The sequence below is a fragment of the Micropterus salmoides genome, unplaced genomic scaffold (assembly GCF_014851395.1).
Source record: "Micropterus salmoides isolate LMB-PRFRI ecotype aquatic unplaced genomic scaffold, ASM1485139v1 Ms_hic_scaffold_10, whole genome shotgun sequence".
Taxonomy (NCBI): Eukaryota; Metazoa; Chordata; class Actinopteri; order Centrarchiformes; family Centrarchidae; genus Micropterus; species Micropterus salmoides.
Window position 1 is genome coordinate 30,779,250 of NW_024040041.1, and position 17,864 is coordinate 30,797,113.

General features: G+C 42.5%; 1 protein-coding gene across 1 annotated transcript; it reads left to right on the forward strand.

The window, feature by feature from the left end:
- The first annotated feature begins 1,119 nt into the window (after positions 1-1,119).
- On the forward strand, positions 1,120-3,085 carry LOC119895142. Its single transcript, XM_038708032.1, has 2 exons — positions 1,120-1,513; positions 2,597-3,085. Exons 1-2 carry the CDS (start codon positions 1,128-1,130, stop codon positions 3,027-3,029), a joined length of 819 nt encoding a protein of 272 aa, XP_038563960.1. The 5' UTR covers positions 1,120-1,127; the 3' UTR covers positions 3,030-3,085.
- Positions 3,086-17,864: the final 14,779 nt, after the last annotated feature.

The following is a 17,864-nucleotide window of genomic DNA, read 5'->3' on the forward strand; positions in this document are numbered from 1 at the left end:
AGCACAATGAAAACCTGAACAAACATAGGAGGAGTGAAAGGTGTTCCCAGTTGGCAAATTGTTATCAGTAAAAAAAGAAAGTGAAAGATGGATGGAGCTTTATGAAACTTCCTCACAAATTTCTTAAAAGCAGAGTGAACTCACATCCTGCAGTCTTGGAGGAACCTGGAGAAAGGTAGGTGAAGATACACAGTCTGCATTTATACATAAAATATTATCAATATGAGGAGATGAATTTAGTGAGTCTGATACAAAGTGTGCTCTTATACTGTGAAATGTATTGAGTCTAATCCAGCTGTGATCTTCCTGACTGATAAAAGCAGAATTATGGTGTTTGCCTAAACAATCACACTTTGGAACTGTTTTTAATCCCATTAAGAAGCGGCAGCAAAACTGATTTTTATCAGAAACTAAGCTATTAGTTAAATATTAGCTTACATTTTAAAAAAATTAATTATGGGCAATAAACAATTTAATAAGGTAACTTTCAAGAGGTAGACTTGCCAAGTCAATGGAGTTGGACCCAAACGCAGACAGAACAGGGAGATAATGATAATAATAATAATAATAATAATATCTTTACAAGTGCAAACACATTAAAACACATAAAAACAAATACAAGCAAGCAAACACTTAAGAGACTAAAATGCATGTTTAAAGTAAAGACAAATTATATATAAAATAAAATAAAATCAGCTAAAATCAGAAAAGGCTCTTCTATAAAAGTATGTTTTAAGAAGGGACTTAAAAGAGTTCACTGACTTGGCTGACCTGATTTTCTCGGGCAGGCAGGCAGGCAGGCAGATACACCGGCTGGCTGGCAACAAACAGATAACAGGTAGACAGGCAGATGTGAATGGGTCAGTGGCGGCTCCTGTCAAATCTCTCAGGGGGGTTATTTTTCGATGATGGCTAAGTTGACCAGTTCAGTGGTCTAAGTCATCTATAAGACAAGGATTTCTTAGGCTACACACTGTACAGTATTTGTGGACAATGTCTACGATGAATGAACATTCCACAGTGATCTTCATCAGATAGGTTGCCATTTATGAGTTCACTCTCAAACAGAGTCCTTCTGAACTCTTTACACTAACAATCCTCTTTCCTACAGTGATACTGACACCAACATGAGCTGGCAGTACAGAGGTCAAAAATATATAATGTACCATGGGACCACCAGGGAGGCTGCTAAAGCCATCAAGCACGAAGGTTTTCGTCAGTCTGCAGGCGGGATGCTCGGCCGCGGCGTCTACTTCAGCACAGACCCGGAGAACGCTAGCCGCTATCCCCTCGGTCACCCAGAGTTTGACAAGGTCGTCATTATGGTTGAGGTCCACGTGGGGAGAGTGATAAAGATCGATTATCATGGCCATCCACTTCAGAAGACCTGGCATGACCATGGCTACGACACCGCCTGGGTGCCACCCGGGTGTGGAATGGTGATGAGCGGTTCAGGAGGGGATTGTGTCTGGGATCCCGATCGCATCAAGTACATTAAAACATTACATAGCAGGTACTGTATAAGCCCTCCTGTTAACCATTAGGGACCCACCCTGTTCTATTATTGTTTAGCATGTTAATGTGCTAATGTGCTAACATTCACTAGATAGCACTAAAGATAAAGTACGGCTAAAGCTGAAAGGAGTGTCATCAGCCTAAAGTATTAGCCAAATTACATTTTTGACCTGATGGTGGTGCTGAATGTCAGAGGATCACCAAAGTGTTTACAATTCATCCCAAAGGAAATTTAAATTTATGTGTGAAATGTAATGTAACGGCAAGCCATAATATTTGTGTCAGTAGAATCTGAATAATTGCTCAACTTGAATAATTGTATTGAAAAACTAAATCTGAATAGCATAATTTTAAATTGAATTTATCAGTTTGAAAGTGAATTCCAAGAAACTTGAAACTGAATATAATATTATGAAACTGAATTCGGTTGCAACTGAAACTGTATTCGGGCCTCACTAAAAATGTAGTACTTTATGTACTTTCACTTTTAGTTCTCTCAATTCAAATTTGCTTCTTTCATTTCAATTTAAATCTACAAGATACAGTTTTGAGGTCAAAGACACTTCAAGGTCTTCAAGAAGAGCAATTGCGTGCAGATCAAGCCTGCATTCTTTACAACAACCAGCAGGGGTATTCAAGCTGAACGCCATCAATTTTCAGCATGGTGAAGCATGACAATAGGCACTCTTCTCAAGTTTGTATAAACATATACAAGAAAAAGATTTATCTGTAATTGAAAGAATGCCAGTACAATACAATTTAAACTTATGCTGTTCAAATTCAGTTTCGTAATGCAATTATTCAAGTTAAACAATTCAGATTCTACTGATACAAATATCAGCCCACACGTTTCACCAGATAAGTGAACATTTTGAGCAGATAGTGGGACTAGAACAAATTTCAGGGGATCATTAAAGTCAAAAAAAGCTGAACCTAGCTAAACTTAACAATGAGGTTTTGTTTCACTTTTGATGGAGCTACATATAAGCTAACGGGTTCTCTCTGCTTCTTCCAGTCTTTGTGCTAAGCTAGGCTAAACATCCAGAACTAATAATAACAGTACTAATCCTCTTTCCTACAGTGATACTGACACCAACCTGAGCTGGCAGTACAGAGGTCAAAAATATATAATGTACCATGGGACCACCAGGAAGGCTGCTAAAGCCATCAAGCACAAAGGTTTTCGTCAGTCTGCAGGCGGGATGCTCGGCCGTGGCGTCTACTTCAGCACAGACCCGGAGAACGCTAGCCGCTATCCCCTCGGTCACCCAGAGTTTGACAAGGTCGTCATTATGGTTGAGGTCCACGTGGGGAGAGTGATAAAGATCGATTATCATGGCCATCCACTTCAGAGGACCTGGCATGACCATGGCTACGACACCGCCTGGGTGCCACCCGGGTGTGGAATGGTGATGAGCGGTTCAGGAGGGGATTGTGTCTGGGATCCCGATCGCATCAAGTACATTAAAACAATACATAGCAGGTACTGTATAAGCCCTAATTTTAACCATTAGGGACCCACCCTATTCTATTATTGTTTAGCACGTTAATGTGCTAATGTGTAAACATTCACTAGATAGCATTAGGGCTGAAACGATTCATCGTTTAAATCGATAAAATCGATTCATAAAATGCTTCGACACAAATTCTTTGCATCGATGCTCCGTTTAAGAGAGTGATAAAGATCGATTATCATAGCCATCCACTTCAGAAGACTCCGTTTAACCGTTTAACTATCCATTTAACTATACAGCACAGTGAACACGACGTGATTATGATGCACCTGTTTGCAAAGTGGGGGAAGAGAGAGAAAACAGCGAGGGACAAAAAAGAAAGTGTCCAAATTATGGGATTATTTCAAGCTAAAGAAAACAACAACTCTGTAATGTTGCCGTCCGTCCACCGTAAAACAAAATGTTTGTCGCCTCGGCAACAGCACGACGGCGCCTTATCAGAAAGCAGCCGGTGTTCTGCCAGCGGACCACAGACAAGGTAACAGTAACAGCAACTTTAGCATTTAACTGAAATCATGACTGATTGTTGAGTCGAAGCCAAAGTAAGCTGCAGACCTCAGCTGAAAATGTGCACACGTGGGTTTGTTGTTCTCCGCCTGGGCCTGCTGCCAAGCAAAAGTACTTCTTAAATGACGCATCAGTAAATCGTTGAAATAATCTATAGAAGCTTAAAATGCTAAAATCATTGTTAGCTGCAGCCCTAGTTAGCACTAAAGATAAAGTACAGCTCAAGCTGATGGGAGTGTCATTAGCCTAAAGCATTAGCCAAATTACATTTTTGACCTGATGGTGGTGCCCAATGTCAGAGGATCACCAAAGTGTTTACAATTTATCCCAAAGGAAATTTAAATGTGTGTATCAAATGTAACGTAATGGAAATCCAAATAGTTGATGGAATGGTCTATGGGCTGATATTTGTGTCAGTAGAATCTGAATTTGAATCATTCTGAATTTGAATTGCTCAACTTGAAATACTTGTATTGAAAAAACAAATCTGAATAGCATAATTTGAAATTTAATTTATCAGTTTGACAGTGAATTCCAAGAAACTTAAAACTGAATATAATATTATGAAACTGAATTCAGTTGCAACTGAAACTGTATTTGGACCTCACTAAAAATGTAGTACTTTATGTACTTTCACTTCAGTTCTCTCAATTCAAATTTGCTCCTTCCATTTCAATTTTAGTCCACAAGATACAGTTTCAAGGTCAAAGACACTTCAAGGTCCTTCAACTGATTGCAGATCAAGCTTACATTGTTCACAACAGCCAGCAGGGGTATTCAAGCCAAACGCCATGACATGACAAAAGGCACCCTTCTTAAGTTTGTATAAACATATACAAGAAGAAATTGTATGTATAAGTGATATAATGCCAATACAATGCTGATTAAAAGGTTGCTCAAGTTGAGCAATTCAAATTCAGATTCTACTGACACAAATACCAGTCCATACTTTTTACCAGATAAGTCAACGGTTGGAGCCGATAGTATAACTAAAACAAATTTCAGGGGCTCATCAAAGTCAATCTTATGGTGGCTGAAAAAAAAGAGCTGAATCTTGTTAAACTTTGCGATGTGATGTTTTGTTTCACTTTTGATAGAGCTACATACAGGCTGACAGGTTCTCTCTGCGTCTTCCAATCTTTGTGCTAAGCTAGGCTAAACATCCAGAACTAATAATCCATCCATCCATCCATCGTCAACCGCACCAGGGGTGCAGAGGTCAAATATATAAAATGTACCACGGCACCTCCAGGAAGGCCGCTAAAGCCATCAAGCACGAAGGTTTTCAGCAGTCTGCAGGCGGGATGCTCGGCTGCGGCGTCTACCTCAGCAGAGACCTGCAGAAGGCTAGCCACTATCCCATTGGTCACCCTGCGTCTGACAAGGTCGTCATTATGGTTGAGGTCAATGTGGGGAGAGTGATAAAGATCGATCATTATGGCAAATCCACTTCAGAATACCTGGCATGACCATGGCTACGACACCGCCTGGGTGCCACCCGGGTGTGGGATGGTGATGAGCGGATTGGAGGAGGATTGTGTCTGGGATCCCGACCGAATCAAGTACATTAAATCCATAAAACTACACAAAGATGAAGATAGATGAGAGCAGTCAAATGTCAGGTTCCTGCCTTTTGGGGGAAAACAGATGGTATAAAAGTGTGAGTGTGAGCACCAAATTGAAAAAATCATTGCCACTATGCCTAAAAGCTGCTGCATTGCATTTTGATAGATAAGAAAGATAAGATGTACTTTTATTGCCACTGAAGGGAAATTTGTTTTGGAAAATTTATTGATTTTATGATTCTTTTATTTCTATATCATTGGGGTTTTTCCTATTGTGCAATCAGATGATAACAGTGGGGGACAAACTAGTGGTGGTGGCTGCTGCTGGATACCCGGAGCGTTATGATTCAACCAACAGTTGTTACCATGATTTGAACAGGAAACAGCAGGCCTGGAGGCAAATTAGTGTGGTACTTGTCTCTGAGGAGAGAGGAGGAATCTCTGATGAGCCAGGAGCCATGAGGGAGGATACATGAGAGCAGCCTTCACGGAAATCTTTTACTAGCTGATGCTTCCTTATTGGAGATCAGTTATTGCAGCCTTAACTATGTTTCACCTGCAGCAGACATTCAGCGGAGACGGAGAGAGAAAGAGAATATTGGGACAGAAGTGTTGACATGATATAAAAGCCTTTCATCATAAAGCCTAACATTACTCTGCAGATATGTAGTGTATGACCTACACTGACAGACTAAAGTCTCTGTTAGAGGATCATTTCTGTATTTATAACCTGGGCCTTATTTTAACGCATATTGGTGTTGAAATGACTAGTAGGTACTAAAGATTTTGAATCCGTGCAGGAGATGCTTCAGCCGGCAGCTAAACTAGCTGCAGTGGCTGCAACATATTCTTTTTGCCAACGACAGGCTCAGACTGTTACCAGGTGTCTGACAACATCATGGGAAGGATCCCGACGAGGGAACCGCGGGGACACCCTTTGTTTTTAACAGGAAACTGAAGTCTCACTCAAGGACAGTTCTCACTCTGAAATCTTGTGAGAGGCGAGTTGTTACAGGAAGACGACAGCTAAAGCCAACTTTTTGTACCTACTAGTCATTTCAACACAAACACTTCGACTTCTAAAGGGGGGGCACGAGAGAAAAGGCTTGAGAACCGCTGGTCTAGCTGCTGTGGCTGCTTTGGCTGTCTGCTGTTGTGTGAAATGGTGCAAATTGTTGGTAATAACTATTAGATAAGTCAACCTGGCCATTCAAATGAATACAAAAATCATTAATATTACACACTATTTAGTATGACGTCTTTACATAGACTGTCCTCGTCTCTGCGTCCCTCTGTAGAGGAGGCTGTTGTTCTCTGGCATTATTTATGTAAGAAAAAACAGCAAATAAAAGGTTAAGATCGCAGTTAAATTTTTTTGCTTTACTGTCAACAAATGTTTTCTAAAATTCTGTGATTTGTGATTAAAGTCATGTCTTGAATTTGTGAACACAGTTATTTTTTGATCCTTTTAAAAGGTCACAGAAATAAAAATGCTATAACGAATTGTTGAGCAAAAATGTCAGTTTTTAATCAAGGGAATTGTTTGGGTTATTTCTGTGTTGATCTGTCAATGATTCTGAAAGTGAAAATAATGCATTAAGTTGAAGTATACCATTATTAATGCAAAGCAACTTAAATCCTCACTTTTTTCTCTTTTATGTTATGTCTTTTACGGGGAAGGGGGCTGATCTGACACATCACAACATTACTGGATGACCAAGGACAGAAGTGTATCACAGCTAAGTTTTATATTTGATTTGTTTTCTGATTCACTGTCTATTTAAGAATCTGTTTTCATTGTAGGTCCGAACAACAAAACCACAAACAATTTTCTTCTTTTATTAGAAAGATATTTGTTTTTATAATCTGTTATTTTCCCCATTACCTTTTATCATGGAGACAATTAAAGTCAGATAGAGCAGGAGAGTCGGTCTAACAGTAAAAAACACTTTTTACATAATTTATAATCATTTCCATTCAGTCATTCAGTTACATCATGTATGTTCAAAATACACCATGATCATATTCTGGGTTATTCAATAATGAATTCAACAATCAGAATGAATGAATAATATAAACACATTCTACCCGTAGAAATGATCCTGTGCCTCTGAGCAGGACACAGCATAAATCCAGCATGCAGGTGCCTCTACTAGACAGAGAACATGTGAGGACAACCAGTGGAACCTCAGACTGATAAATAATTGTACAGATTTTCAAATTATTATTATTTTGATCATTTGATATTTTAGTAATTGTTTTGTTTTTACATTTGATACTGATTTCTTTTTTTAAAATTTATTAGTATTATTATTTTTAATCAGTTAATTATTTATTGATTTTTTTGTCTATTAATACACACACACACACACACACACACACACACACCTCATTTATTTATGTTATTTAATTTTTTTAATATATTTTTATTTTTTTAAACACACACTCACACACATGCTTACTGTTTTATTTATTTATATTATTTTTAATATATAAATTTTTTTTTAACATAAACACACACGCTTATTGTTTTATTTATTTATTTTATTTAGTTTTTTAACACATACACACACGCTTACCATTTTAATTATTTATTTTATTTAATTTTTAATATATATATATATATATATTTATATATTATATAACACAAACACACATATGCTTTGAGTACTTTACGCTTTAATGACTTGTTTAATGAAATGTATGGGGTTGATTTTTCTTATGTAGTTTGTATGATGCTTTGGCAATATTGTTGTTACACATTCATGCCAATAAAGCTAATTTGAATTTGAATTTGAACACAGTGAAGACCAGTGAAGGTCGAGAAGACGTAAAACAGTATAACACGGTAATACTGTTTAAAGAATGAGTGGCAAAGGATTAAACCTGATCTTTGCAGGGACAGTATTTAAGTGTTATCACCCTTGGAGGGCACCGGAGGATAGGAGACTCCCAAACATACGCACTCATAGATATTAACATATTCACACTTCTGCACACACACACACACACACACACACACACACACACACACACACCACACACACACGTACACCCTCGTGCACCCATATAAGTTTAGACACCCATGCACCCCACTAAGTAACAGACACCTAGCACACACACAGTAGGAGAGTTTGTTTTCCTTGAGATATAAAATGTCGCTGACACTAGGGGCGCTAAAGACGGTGGTCGCTGCCACACTGAAGATAGGTTATAGCCTATCTACAGTAACAAATATATCTAGATCATAATACTTTGTTAAATATAGCCAACTAATTTTTGATGAAATATATTCTTATTGTTAAAATCAGTCTAGCTTGGACTCAACCAACAAGTGGTCATCATGACTCACCACACTTTCCTTCACAGGTGACAACACTAGCCTTCTTCTTGTAGGCAAGAACCAAAGATAGAGAGATTTAGTACTGTAGGTTAACCACACAAACTGCAATATACAGTGCAACAATAAGAATATAGGCATAATCGATAATATTGTAGGCTATATTTATCAAAGTATTGTGATCTAGATAGATGTAGCCTAGTGTAGATTGGCTACAACCACACAAACTGCAATATACTGTACGCCTACAGTGCATCAATAAGATATAATAGAGTATATTTTACAAAGTATTGTGATATAGAAAGAATGAAATGAAATGTATGGGGCTGATTGTTCTTATGTTGTATATATGATGCTTTGGCAATGTTGTTATTACATTCATGCCAATAAAGCTAATTTGAATTGAATTGAATTGAAAGATGTACACACTTTCATTTACAGGTGATAACACAGGCCTTGTTATAGGCAAGGACTAAAGATAGAGAGATGTAGGGTATTACTGTAGGTATAACCACACAAACTGCAATATATAGTGCAACAATAAGAAGCGACCACCGTCTTTAGCGCCCCTAGTGGCAGCGACGTCACACCGACCAGTGTGGCAGCGACATCACACCGACCAGTGTGGCAGCGACCACCGTCTTTAGCGCCCCTAGTGGCAGCGATGTCACACCGACCAGTGTGGCAGCGACATCACACCGACCAGTGTGGCAGCGACCACCGTCTTTAGCGCCCCTAGTGGCAGCGATGTCACACCGACCAGTGTGGCAGCGACATCACTCCGACCAGTGTGGCAGCGACCACCGTCTTTAGCGCCCCTAGTGGCAGCGACGTCACACCGACCAGTGTGGCAGCGACATCACACCGACCAGTGTGGCAGCGACCACCGTCTTTAGCGCCCCTAGTGGCAGCGATGTCACACCGACCAGTGTGGCAGCGACATCACTCCGACCAGTGTGGCAGCGACCACCGTCTTTAGCGCCCCTAGTGGCAGCGACATCACACCGACCAGTGTGGCAGCGACCGCCGTCTTTAGCGCCCCTAGTGGCAGCGATGTCACACCGACCAGTGTGGCAGCGACCGCCGTCTTTAGCGCCCCTAGTGGCAGCGACATCACACCGACCAGTGTGGCAGCGACATCACACCGACCAGTGTGGCAGCGACCGCCGTCTTTAGCGCCCCTAGTGGCAGCGACGTCACACCGACCAGTGTGGCAGCGACATCACCGACCAGTGTGGCAGCGACCACCGTCTTTAGCGCCCCTAGTGGCAGCGATGTCACACCGACCAGTGTGGCAGCGACCGCCGTCTTTAGCGCCCCTAGTGGCAGCGACATCACACCGACCAGTGTGGCAGCGACCGCCGTCTTTAGCGCCCCTAGTGGCAGCGATGTCACACCGACCAGTGTGGCAGCGACCGCCGTCTTTAGCGCCCCTAGTGGCAGCGACGTCACACCGACCAGTGTGGCAGCGACCGCCGTCTTTAGCGCCCCTAGTGGCAGCGACGTCACACCGACCAGTGTGGCAGCGACCGCCGTCTTTAGCGCCCCTAGTGGCAGCGACGTCACACCGACCAGTGTGGCAGCGACATCACACCGACCAGTGTGGCAGCGACCACCGTCTTTAGCGCCCCTAGTGGCAGCGACGTCACACCGACCAGTGTGGCAGCGACCGCCGTCTTTAGCGCCCCTAGTGGCAGCGATGTCACACCGACCAGTGTGGCAGCGACCGCCGTCTTTAGCGCCCCTAGTGGCAGCGACATCACACCGACCAGTGTGGCAGCGACCGCCGTCTTTAGCGCCCCTAGTGGCAGCGACGTCACACCGACCAGTGTGGCAGCGACCACCGTCTTTAGCGCCCCTAGTGGCAGCGACATCACACCGACCAGTGTGGCAGCGACCACCGTCTTTAGCGCCCCTAGTGGCAGCGACCACACCGACCAGTGTGGCAGCGACCGCCGTCTTTAGCGCCCCTAGTGGCAGCGACGTCACACCGACCAGTGTGGCAGCGACCACCGTCTTTAGCGCCCCTAGTGGCAGCGACGTCACACCGACCAGTGTGGCAGCGACCGCCGTCTTTAGCGCCCCTAGTGGCAGCGACGTCACACCGACCAGTGTGGCAGCGACCACCGTCTTTAGCGCCCCTAGTGGCAGCGACGTCACACCGACCAGTGGCAGCGACATCACACCGACCAGTGTGGCAGCGACCACCGTCTTTAGCGCCCCTAGTGGCAGCGACATCACACGACCAGTGTGGCAGCGACCGCCGTCTTTAGCGCCCCTAGTGGCAGCGATGTCACACCGACCAGTGTGGCAGCGACCGCCGTCTTTAGCGCCCCTAGTGGCAGCGACATCACACCGACCAGTGTGGCAGCGACCACCGTCTTTAGCGCCCCTAGTGGCAGCGACGTCACACCGACCAGTGTGGCAGCGCGACCAGTGTGGCAGCGCCGTCTTTAGCGCCCCTAGTGGCAGCGACGTCACACCGACCAGTGTGGCAGCGACCACCGTCTTTAGCGCCCCTAGTGGCAGCGACGTCACACCGACCAGTGTGGCAGCGACATCACACCGACCAGTGTGGCAGCGACCACCGTCTTTAGCGCCCCTAGTGGCAGCGACATCACACCGACCAGTGTGGCAGCGACCACCGTCTTTAGCGCCCCTAGTGGCAGCGACGTCACACCGACCAGTGTGGCAGCGACCGCCGTCTTTAGCGCCCCTAGTGGCAGCGACATCACACCGACCAGTGTGGCAGCGACCACCGTCTTTAGCGCCCCTAGTGGCAGCGACATCACACCGACCAGTGTGGCAGCGACCACCGTCTTTAGCGCTCCTAGTGGCAGCGACGTCACACCGACCAGTGTGGCAGCGACCACCGTCTTTAGCGCCCCTAGTGGCAGCGACGTCACACCGACCAGTGTGGCAGCGACCACCGTCTTTAGCGCCCCTAGTGGCAGCGACATCACACCGACCAGTGTGGCAGCGACCACCGTCTTTAGCGCCCCTAGTGGCAGCGACCACACTGACCAGTGTGGCAGCGACCGCCGTCTTTAGCGCCCCTAGTGGCAGCGACGTCACACCGACCAGTGTGGCAGCGACCACCGTCTTTAGCGCCCCTAGTGGCAGCGACATCACACCGACCAGTGTGGCAGCGACCACGGTCTTTAGCGCCCCTAGTGGCAGCGACCACACTGACCAGTGTGGCAGCGACCGCCGTCTTTAGCACCCCTAGTGGCAGCGACCACACCAACCAGTGTGGCAGCGACCACGGTCTTTAGCGCCCCTAGTGGCAGCGACCACACCAACCAGTGTGGCAGCGACCAGTGGTCTCTTTTTGAAATAAATAAATAAACTTAGCTTCCTTTGGTAGCAGTGCTGGCCTTCTCTTTGATATAAACACAAGTCAGAACTGGTTTCCCTCGGGGTGCGCAAAAGGGTGTAGAGTGGCATCTGCTGGTTGAGCTCCCACATAGCAAGTCTGAATATCTTATGAAATGAAAATATAAATTAAATAAATAATAACTTCAATACAAAGGCTAACTGCTATCCTAGGCTACAGATAACCATTAGTTCACTTATCTTAATCTTAAATTACAGGTCTTACAAATGTTATTATTTTATATATGTGTTTTTAATTTCAGTTAACTGTTTTTTCTACACCCAGTTTTAGTTTGGTTTTACTAAAGACTGTTATTTTAGTTTAGTTTTAGTAAACACTAATCACCTTGCTAATCACCACGTGACTTCCGTTAATGATGAAAAACGAATTGATTGAAGTTCAAAGACCCTCTTTCAAAAAGGAATAAAAATAAAAACAATTGCCAAAAACCACAAACGCACCATTTTAAATTTTTTTTCGTTATTTTGTTTTTTGTTTTGAAACAAATTGAATTACAAACAAATTACGGATTATCCAGTGATACCCAGTTCCAACAGAAACAGAATCAATAAATCTTGACGTACAAGAAAAATTTAACTGAAATTAAACTCAAGCCTCCTGTGAAGAGACAATAGAAAAAAACACGAGATCCGTGTGGAGCGTTTGCCACTGTATAAATCTGTTCTTCTTGTGGTAAAAACATCTGTGACCTAATAAGTACGTAAAAGTCTTATAACTCCCACACTTACTGTACATCTGACTATAATGTGACTGATCCCTGTGCTGGCTGGCAGGACAGAAAATACCATTGGTGTGTTGACTCCACCCAAATAAAAACATCCTGTCTGATTTTGAATTAAAGTCATAAAACAGTACCAACAGGGAAACGAAACTAAAGCTTGACCGCGCATTTATGAAACTTCCTCCCTTATAAAAAGCAGAGTGAACTCACAGCCTGCATTCTTGGAGGAAGAGAGAGAGGAGGAGAGGTAGGTGAACACACACTTGATTTTTATCCTCTAAAAATATCCATTTTTACAATAATTATTATCAATACTGCATGTACGAGGAGATGAAGTTAGTTAGTCCGATGGGAAACGTGCTCTTAAACCTTCAGTGGAATTTGCTGGCATGTCGTCCTGACTGATAAAAGCAGATGTGTCGTGGTGGCGCTCTTTCAAACCACAGCGTTTTTCTCAGAACCCAAACAAATTGTGCCATACACTGTCATGAATGATGAAAAACAACATTTTAATGCAAGTAATCCATTTAACAGAAGATTTTATAAATAAACGCACAGCAGGATTGAGACAGTGTTTCAGTAGAAACCATCTGCAAGGTCTTTGAGAGCTACATTTTTTACTTGCCAGGAAAAGTAGTATGTGAGTGAGTTTTTCTTGAAATAAATGATGTTGTATATTGTGCAGATTGTAAAGCTCCTTGAGACAAATGTGTTATATGTGCTATTGGGTTATATCAATGCAATGTTCTTGACTATACAATTTAAAGTCTTTCACCTGTATTTTTGTTTAAATCTTAGAATAAGAAGAGTCTACAGCCAGGCTAGCAGCTCTGTGAGGCTGCACTTGTTGTGGTGTAAATGCTAACCTCAGTATGCCAACATTGCATTACATTTATTTAGCTGACCCTTTTATCCAAAGTGATGTACAATAAGCATTCAACTATGTGGCTACAACCCAAAAATTGGGCAATAATAGTGCATTAATTTAAATAAATAAGCTGATCTGCTTTAATTGCAACATTTAGAAACAATAACAGATCGAGACACGTTATAAACCGAAACAAAACCTCTAAACCTCTGTGTAGTATTTTTGCATCTGATGAGCCTTTGAACTGTTGGAGTTATTACTCAAACGGGAGCTTCTGGATAGTATTTTAATGTCGGTTTTGCTTTTGGTGGCCTAAACATGCTTGAAAACTTACAAAATTTTGCACAAAATTCAAGGGTGGCAAAAATTTACGTGTCATATGGTTTTCGTGCATGGGAGTGGCAAAATGGCTCGCTAGCGCCCCCTACAGAGCAGCCCCCGGGCCACGTTTCCCCAAACTGTACGAAACTTTTGTGACAGATATATCATGTCTAGAAGTACAAAAAAGCCTCTTGGGGTGATGCCCTGAACCCAATAGGAAGTCGATTATTTTGGGTTAAATGTAATTTTGGCAATTTAGAGTTTGGGTGCTTTAACGAACCCCTCCTAGGGATTTAATTGGATCGACTTCAAATTTTTGCTGTGCCTTCTAAAGGCATTGACGATGAAAAGTTGTGCTATCTGTGAGTTTTTGTTGAAGGTTGTGTAATTGGCGTGGCGTCGAGAATCAATGCTTCGCCATGAAAAAGGAAGTTGTTCTAATTTCACTGTACATGCTCACATCTGTACCAAATTTCACATATTTGATAAGAGTCACACCCTGAACACATCTATATGCCAATATTGACACAATGTCAGAGTGCCACCTACTGGTAACAGGAAGTAAACTCTGTGTGACAATCACCATCATCACGTTTAATTCTTTTGTGAGGTGCCAAAGCATGTGATAATTCAGATCTTCGTTGACGACCTCCGTCAACTGCACAGCGGCCGCCGTAAGCTCCGTCATGCGTCGCAGAGCGAGGGCCCGTCCAACGCTGCTTGCAGTTTAATTCCTGCATTGTTTTACTTGCGATGATGTTGTGTTTCTTCACATGGAATCCTTCTAAAGTCTTTACACTAACAATCCTCTTTCCTACAGCAATACTGACACCAGCATGCAGTACCAGTGGGCTGAAGACGACTTTGATCTGCCCTATGGGGTCGGTCGACTGGGCCTCTCTGAGCCAGTTAGTGGTAGAAAGTACATCATGTACCACGGCACCACCAGGCAGAAAGCTCAGTCCATCCTGGCTACAGGCTTTCAGCAGTCTTCATGTGGGATGCTCGGCCGCGGCGTCTACCTCAGCAGAGACCTGGAGAAAGCTAGCCGCTATCCCATTGATCACCCTGAGTCTGACAGGGTGGTTATTAAGGTAGCGGTCAACGTGGGGAAGGTGATCGCCATCAATCGTCAAGGCCACCCACTTCAGAAGACCTGGCATGACCACGGCTATGACACCGCCTGGGTGCCACCCGGGTGTGGGATGGTGAGGAGCGGTTTGGAGGAGGATTGTGTCTGGGATCCCCAAAGAATCCAGATCATTAATACCATCAAACCACGCCCAGTCCAATCCTCCTTTGGATGGGGTGCCCGAGGCTACATGTGAGCTCTACGAGCTGTTAACAATTTATTTTGAATGTTCAAATCATGTTTCAAAAATGTTCAATTTTTTTAATTTGGATAAAAAGTAAATGACATTTTGTTACTGTGTCATTGTAACTTGGAAAATAAATGGGTCATGTTAAACCTGAGCTGCTTTCTGATGTGTTGAAAGTAAGATGAGTGTATTTTTCTATTTTTCTATCTGCCTCTGAAACTCAAAAGCCACTCGCCACCACCTTAACTCTGGATTCACAGGACTCACTTTTGAACAGTCTTCACTGCAACCATTTTCTACCAAAGAAATCATCCAAACTATTTATTGTGTCTAAGTAACAGTTTAACATGTCATGGTAACAGAGATAACTTTCCCTTGGAACTGCCGAAAAACCACAACATGTGGATTTTAACACAGCGGTGGAATGCAGCTCAGGAGGTGCAGCTGATATCTTCTTGACCTTGCAAAATCTATAAAGCGTTAAAGAAAAAAGAGCTATATAAATGCAGCCATTTGCCATTCAAATAATTACATTTAGTATTAGAGCTAAAGGGTTTGTATGTAGTTTTTCAATGAAATCACTCAATCAATAAATCCCTTTTTTACTGCCTATTTGTCAACAGGCTATAGCCTCATAAAGAAATGAGGCGTGTGGCCTGTTTTCTCACACTAAACACACAGTCATAAGTTAATTTCAGTTGGTTTAATTGTTTTTCTGTGTTAATACTTAAAATTGTTTGTTGCTTTGTTCAGTTCCACCATGCAGGACAAGTGTTTGGGGAGGGGCCGGCCTCAGCATTTCCTGTTTTGTAGGAATAGCGTGGACTTCCCACTGGACATTAGAGATATGAGACGTACTTTCCTCCGAAGCGTCACGTGAAGCGACATCCGGTTTTGATGAGGGCGGCAGCTGATTACAGCTGGATCAGCTGTCAGTCGGCTCTAACAGCTGAGACTGAGTGTCTGCACACATGCGCGCTGTGTTGGTACTAATAAAGTCTCAGTTATCAGTGCAGAGCAGCACGATTCTCTCTGTAGCTGTTATCTGTTTAACGAACACCTGCATATGAATAATTAGGGGAGAGCAGGGTATGTTGTCACACTTTCTACACGGTCTAATATATACTGGTCACCGTACATCACAATGGTACAAATGTCATACCAAATGAAAGAAGGAAGTCTTGGGCACATATTTTGTATTCATTACATCTTCGTATCTCATGTCATTATGGAGGTGTAGACTGTTGAATAGAGTGTGCACAATTTGACCCATCGGCAGGTAAGTTGTCACACTGGATTATCAAACAAGAAAAATTAGAACACTTAATTGTGAATATTGATTTAAATTTCAAAATCAAATCAAATTAAAAATGAAAACAATCAAGCCTAGAGAATTTGAAAAATAAAGGGGCTATTAAGAGATGTGATTGGGCCAGGCCATTGTCAGTATAGAAAATTACCCAATGGACTGTTGTCCATGCTTTATGGATCGATTGGTGGCCCATTTTTAGTTATATAAGTTAGTTTAGTTTAGTTATATAAATACATAATTTACGTTACCCCGGCCCCACCTGGCATTTTCCCGGTATGCCAGATTACCAATCAAGCCCTGCTTCTTAATAAAACAGATGTGGTGTTTAAACACACTCACATTTTTGTACGACGTACATCTGTATCTGACTAATCAGACGTGTATTCAGTTCTGGCACACATAAATTGCATGGACTGAGGTGCAAGCATCATGGGCCCATTGGCTGCATTTCACACACTTTCACCACACCTCCTTTGGAATACTGTTAAATGAACACTGAAAATAGCTCCACACAGATGAAGCCAAAAGATATGTCAGCTGACTTAGTAATATAATCAACACGCTGCTTTTCCAAATCACAATACAGATTCAGAGGAATTTGAATTTGAATTTGAACATAGAATAAGAGGTCACTGTTTGATTTTAGAGATAGAGCCTCTAGTGTTGGAGTTACTGTATGAGCAATGGCACAATGCTGATATTATCTGCATTTATATTTATCGATTCTGATTGTGAATTTGTTGTTGAATAACCCAGAATATGATCATGGTGTCTTTGATTCATTATGCTAATTGAAATGATCTAACTCATATAAAAAGTCTGTAGCTCAGTTTTAGGCTTTCAGTTTATTTCCTCTTCTGATATCCTTAAACACTACTGCATACATTTTATTTGCAAGTCACATCACTCGTCACTGATTGATCACTGCGTTCAATCCTTTCAATCCAACAATTATTATTTTTAGCGCAGCAGCTACTCGCGGAGCTGCCGGCTGCTTTTATCAGATACAGAAGGTGATAATCTGCTGGATTTGCAGGCTTTATTATCCTTTGCTTGCTTCATTAGAGACTTTAGTGCAGTTTAGTGACTTGTCCCACTCCTTATGCTACGTGTTTTTTTATTGTCATCTATTGGATTAAACACAGCAATGACCAGCCTCACATGTGATGAATAGAAACAACAATAAATGATGTAAAACGTGTTTCTTGCAGACAGACTCTCCTTGACTTTGTCTCCATAATAAAAGTTGATGGGAGAAATAAAAGAAAGAAAAATCTCTCTAACAAATTAAGAAAGTTGTGTGTGGGGCTTTTGTTGTTCAGACCTACAATGAACTCGGATTTTAACTAGACAGTGAATCATAAAACAACTCACATGTAAGACTTTAGAGTGATAAACTTAAGTTAAGTTAATGTTATCTGCTGTGATGCATCAGATCAGTCCGATCAGCTGCAGCGTCCAATCAATATAACAGCAACCCATTAA

Bases quoted from the DNA above. Each gene is read 5' to 3' on its own strand.
- LOC119895142 (XM_038708032.1), top strand. From the start codon at position 1,128: ATGAGCTGGCAGTACAGAGGTCAAAAATATATAATGTACCATGGGACC. The intron at 1,514-2,596 runs GTACTGTATAAG...TCTTTCCTACAG, and splicing joins ATTAAAACATTACATAGCAG to TGATACTGACACCAACCTGA.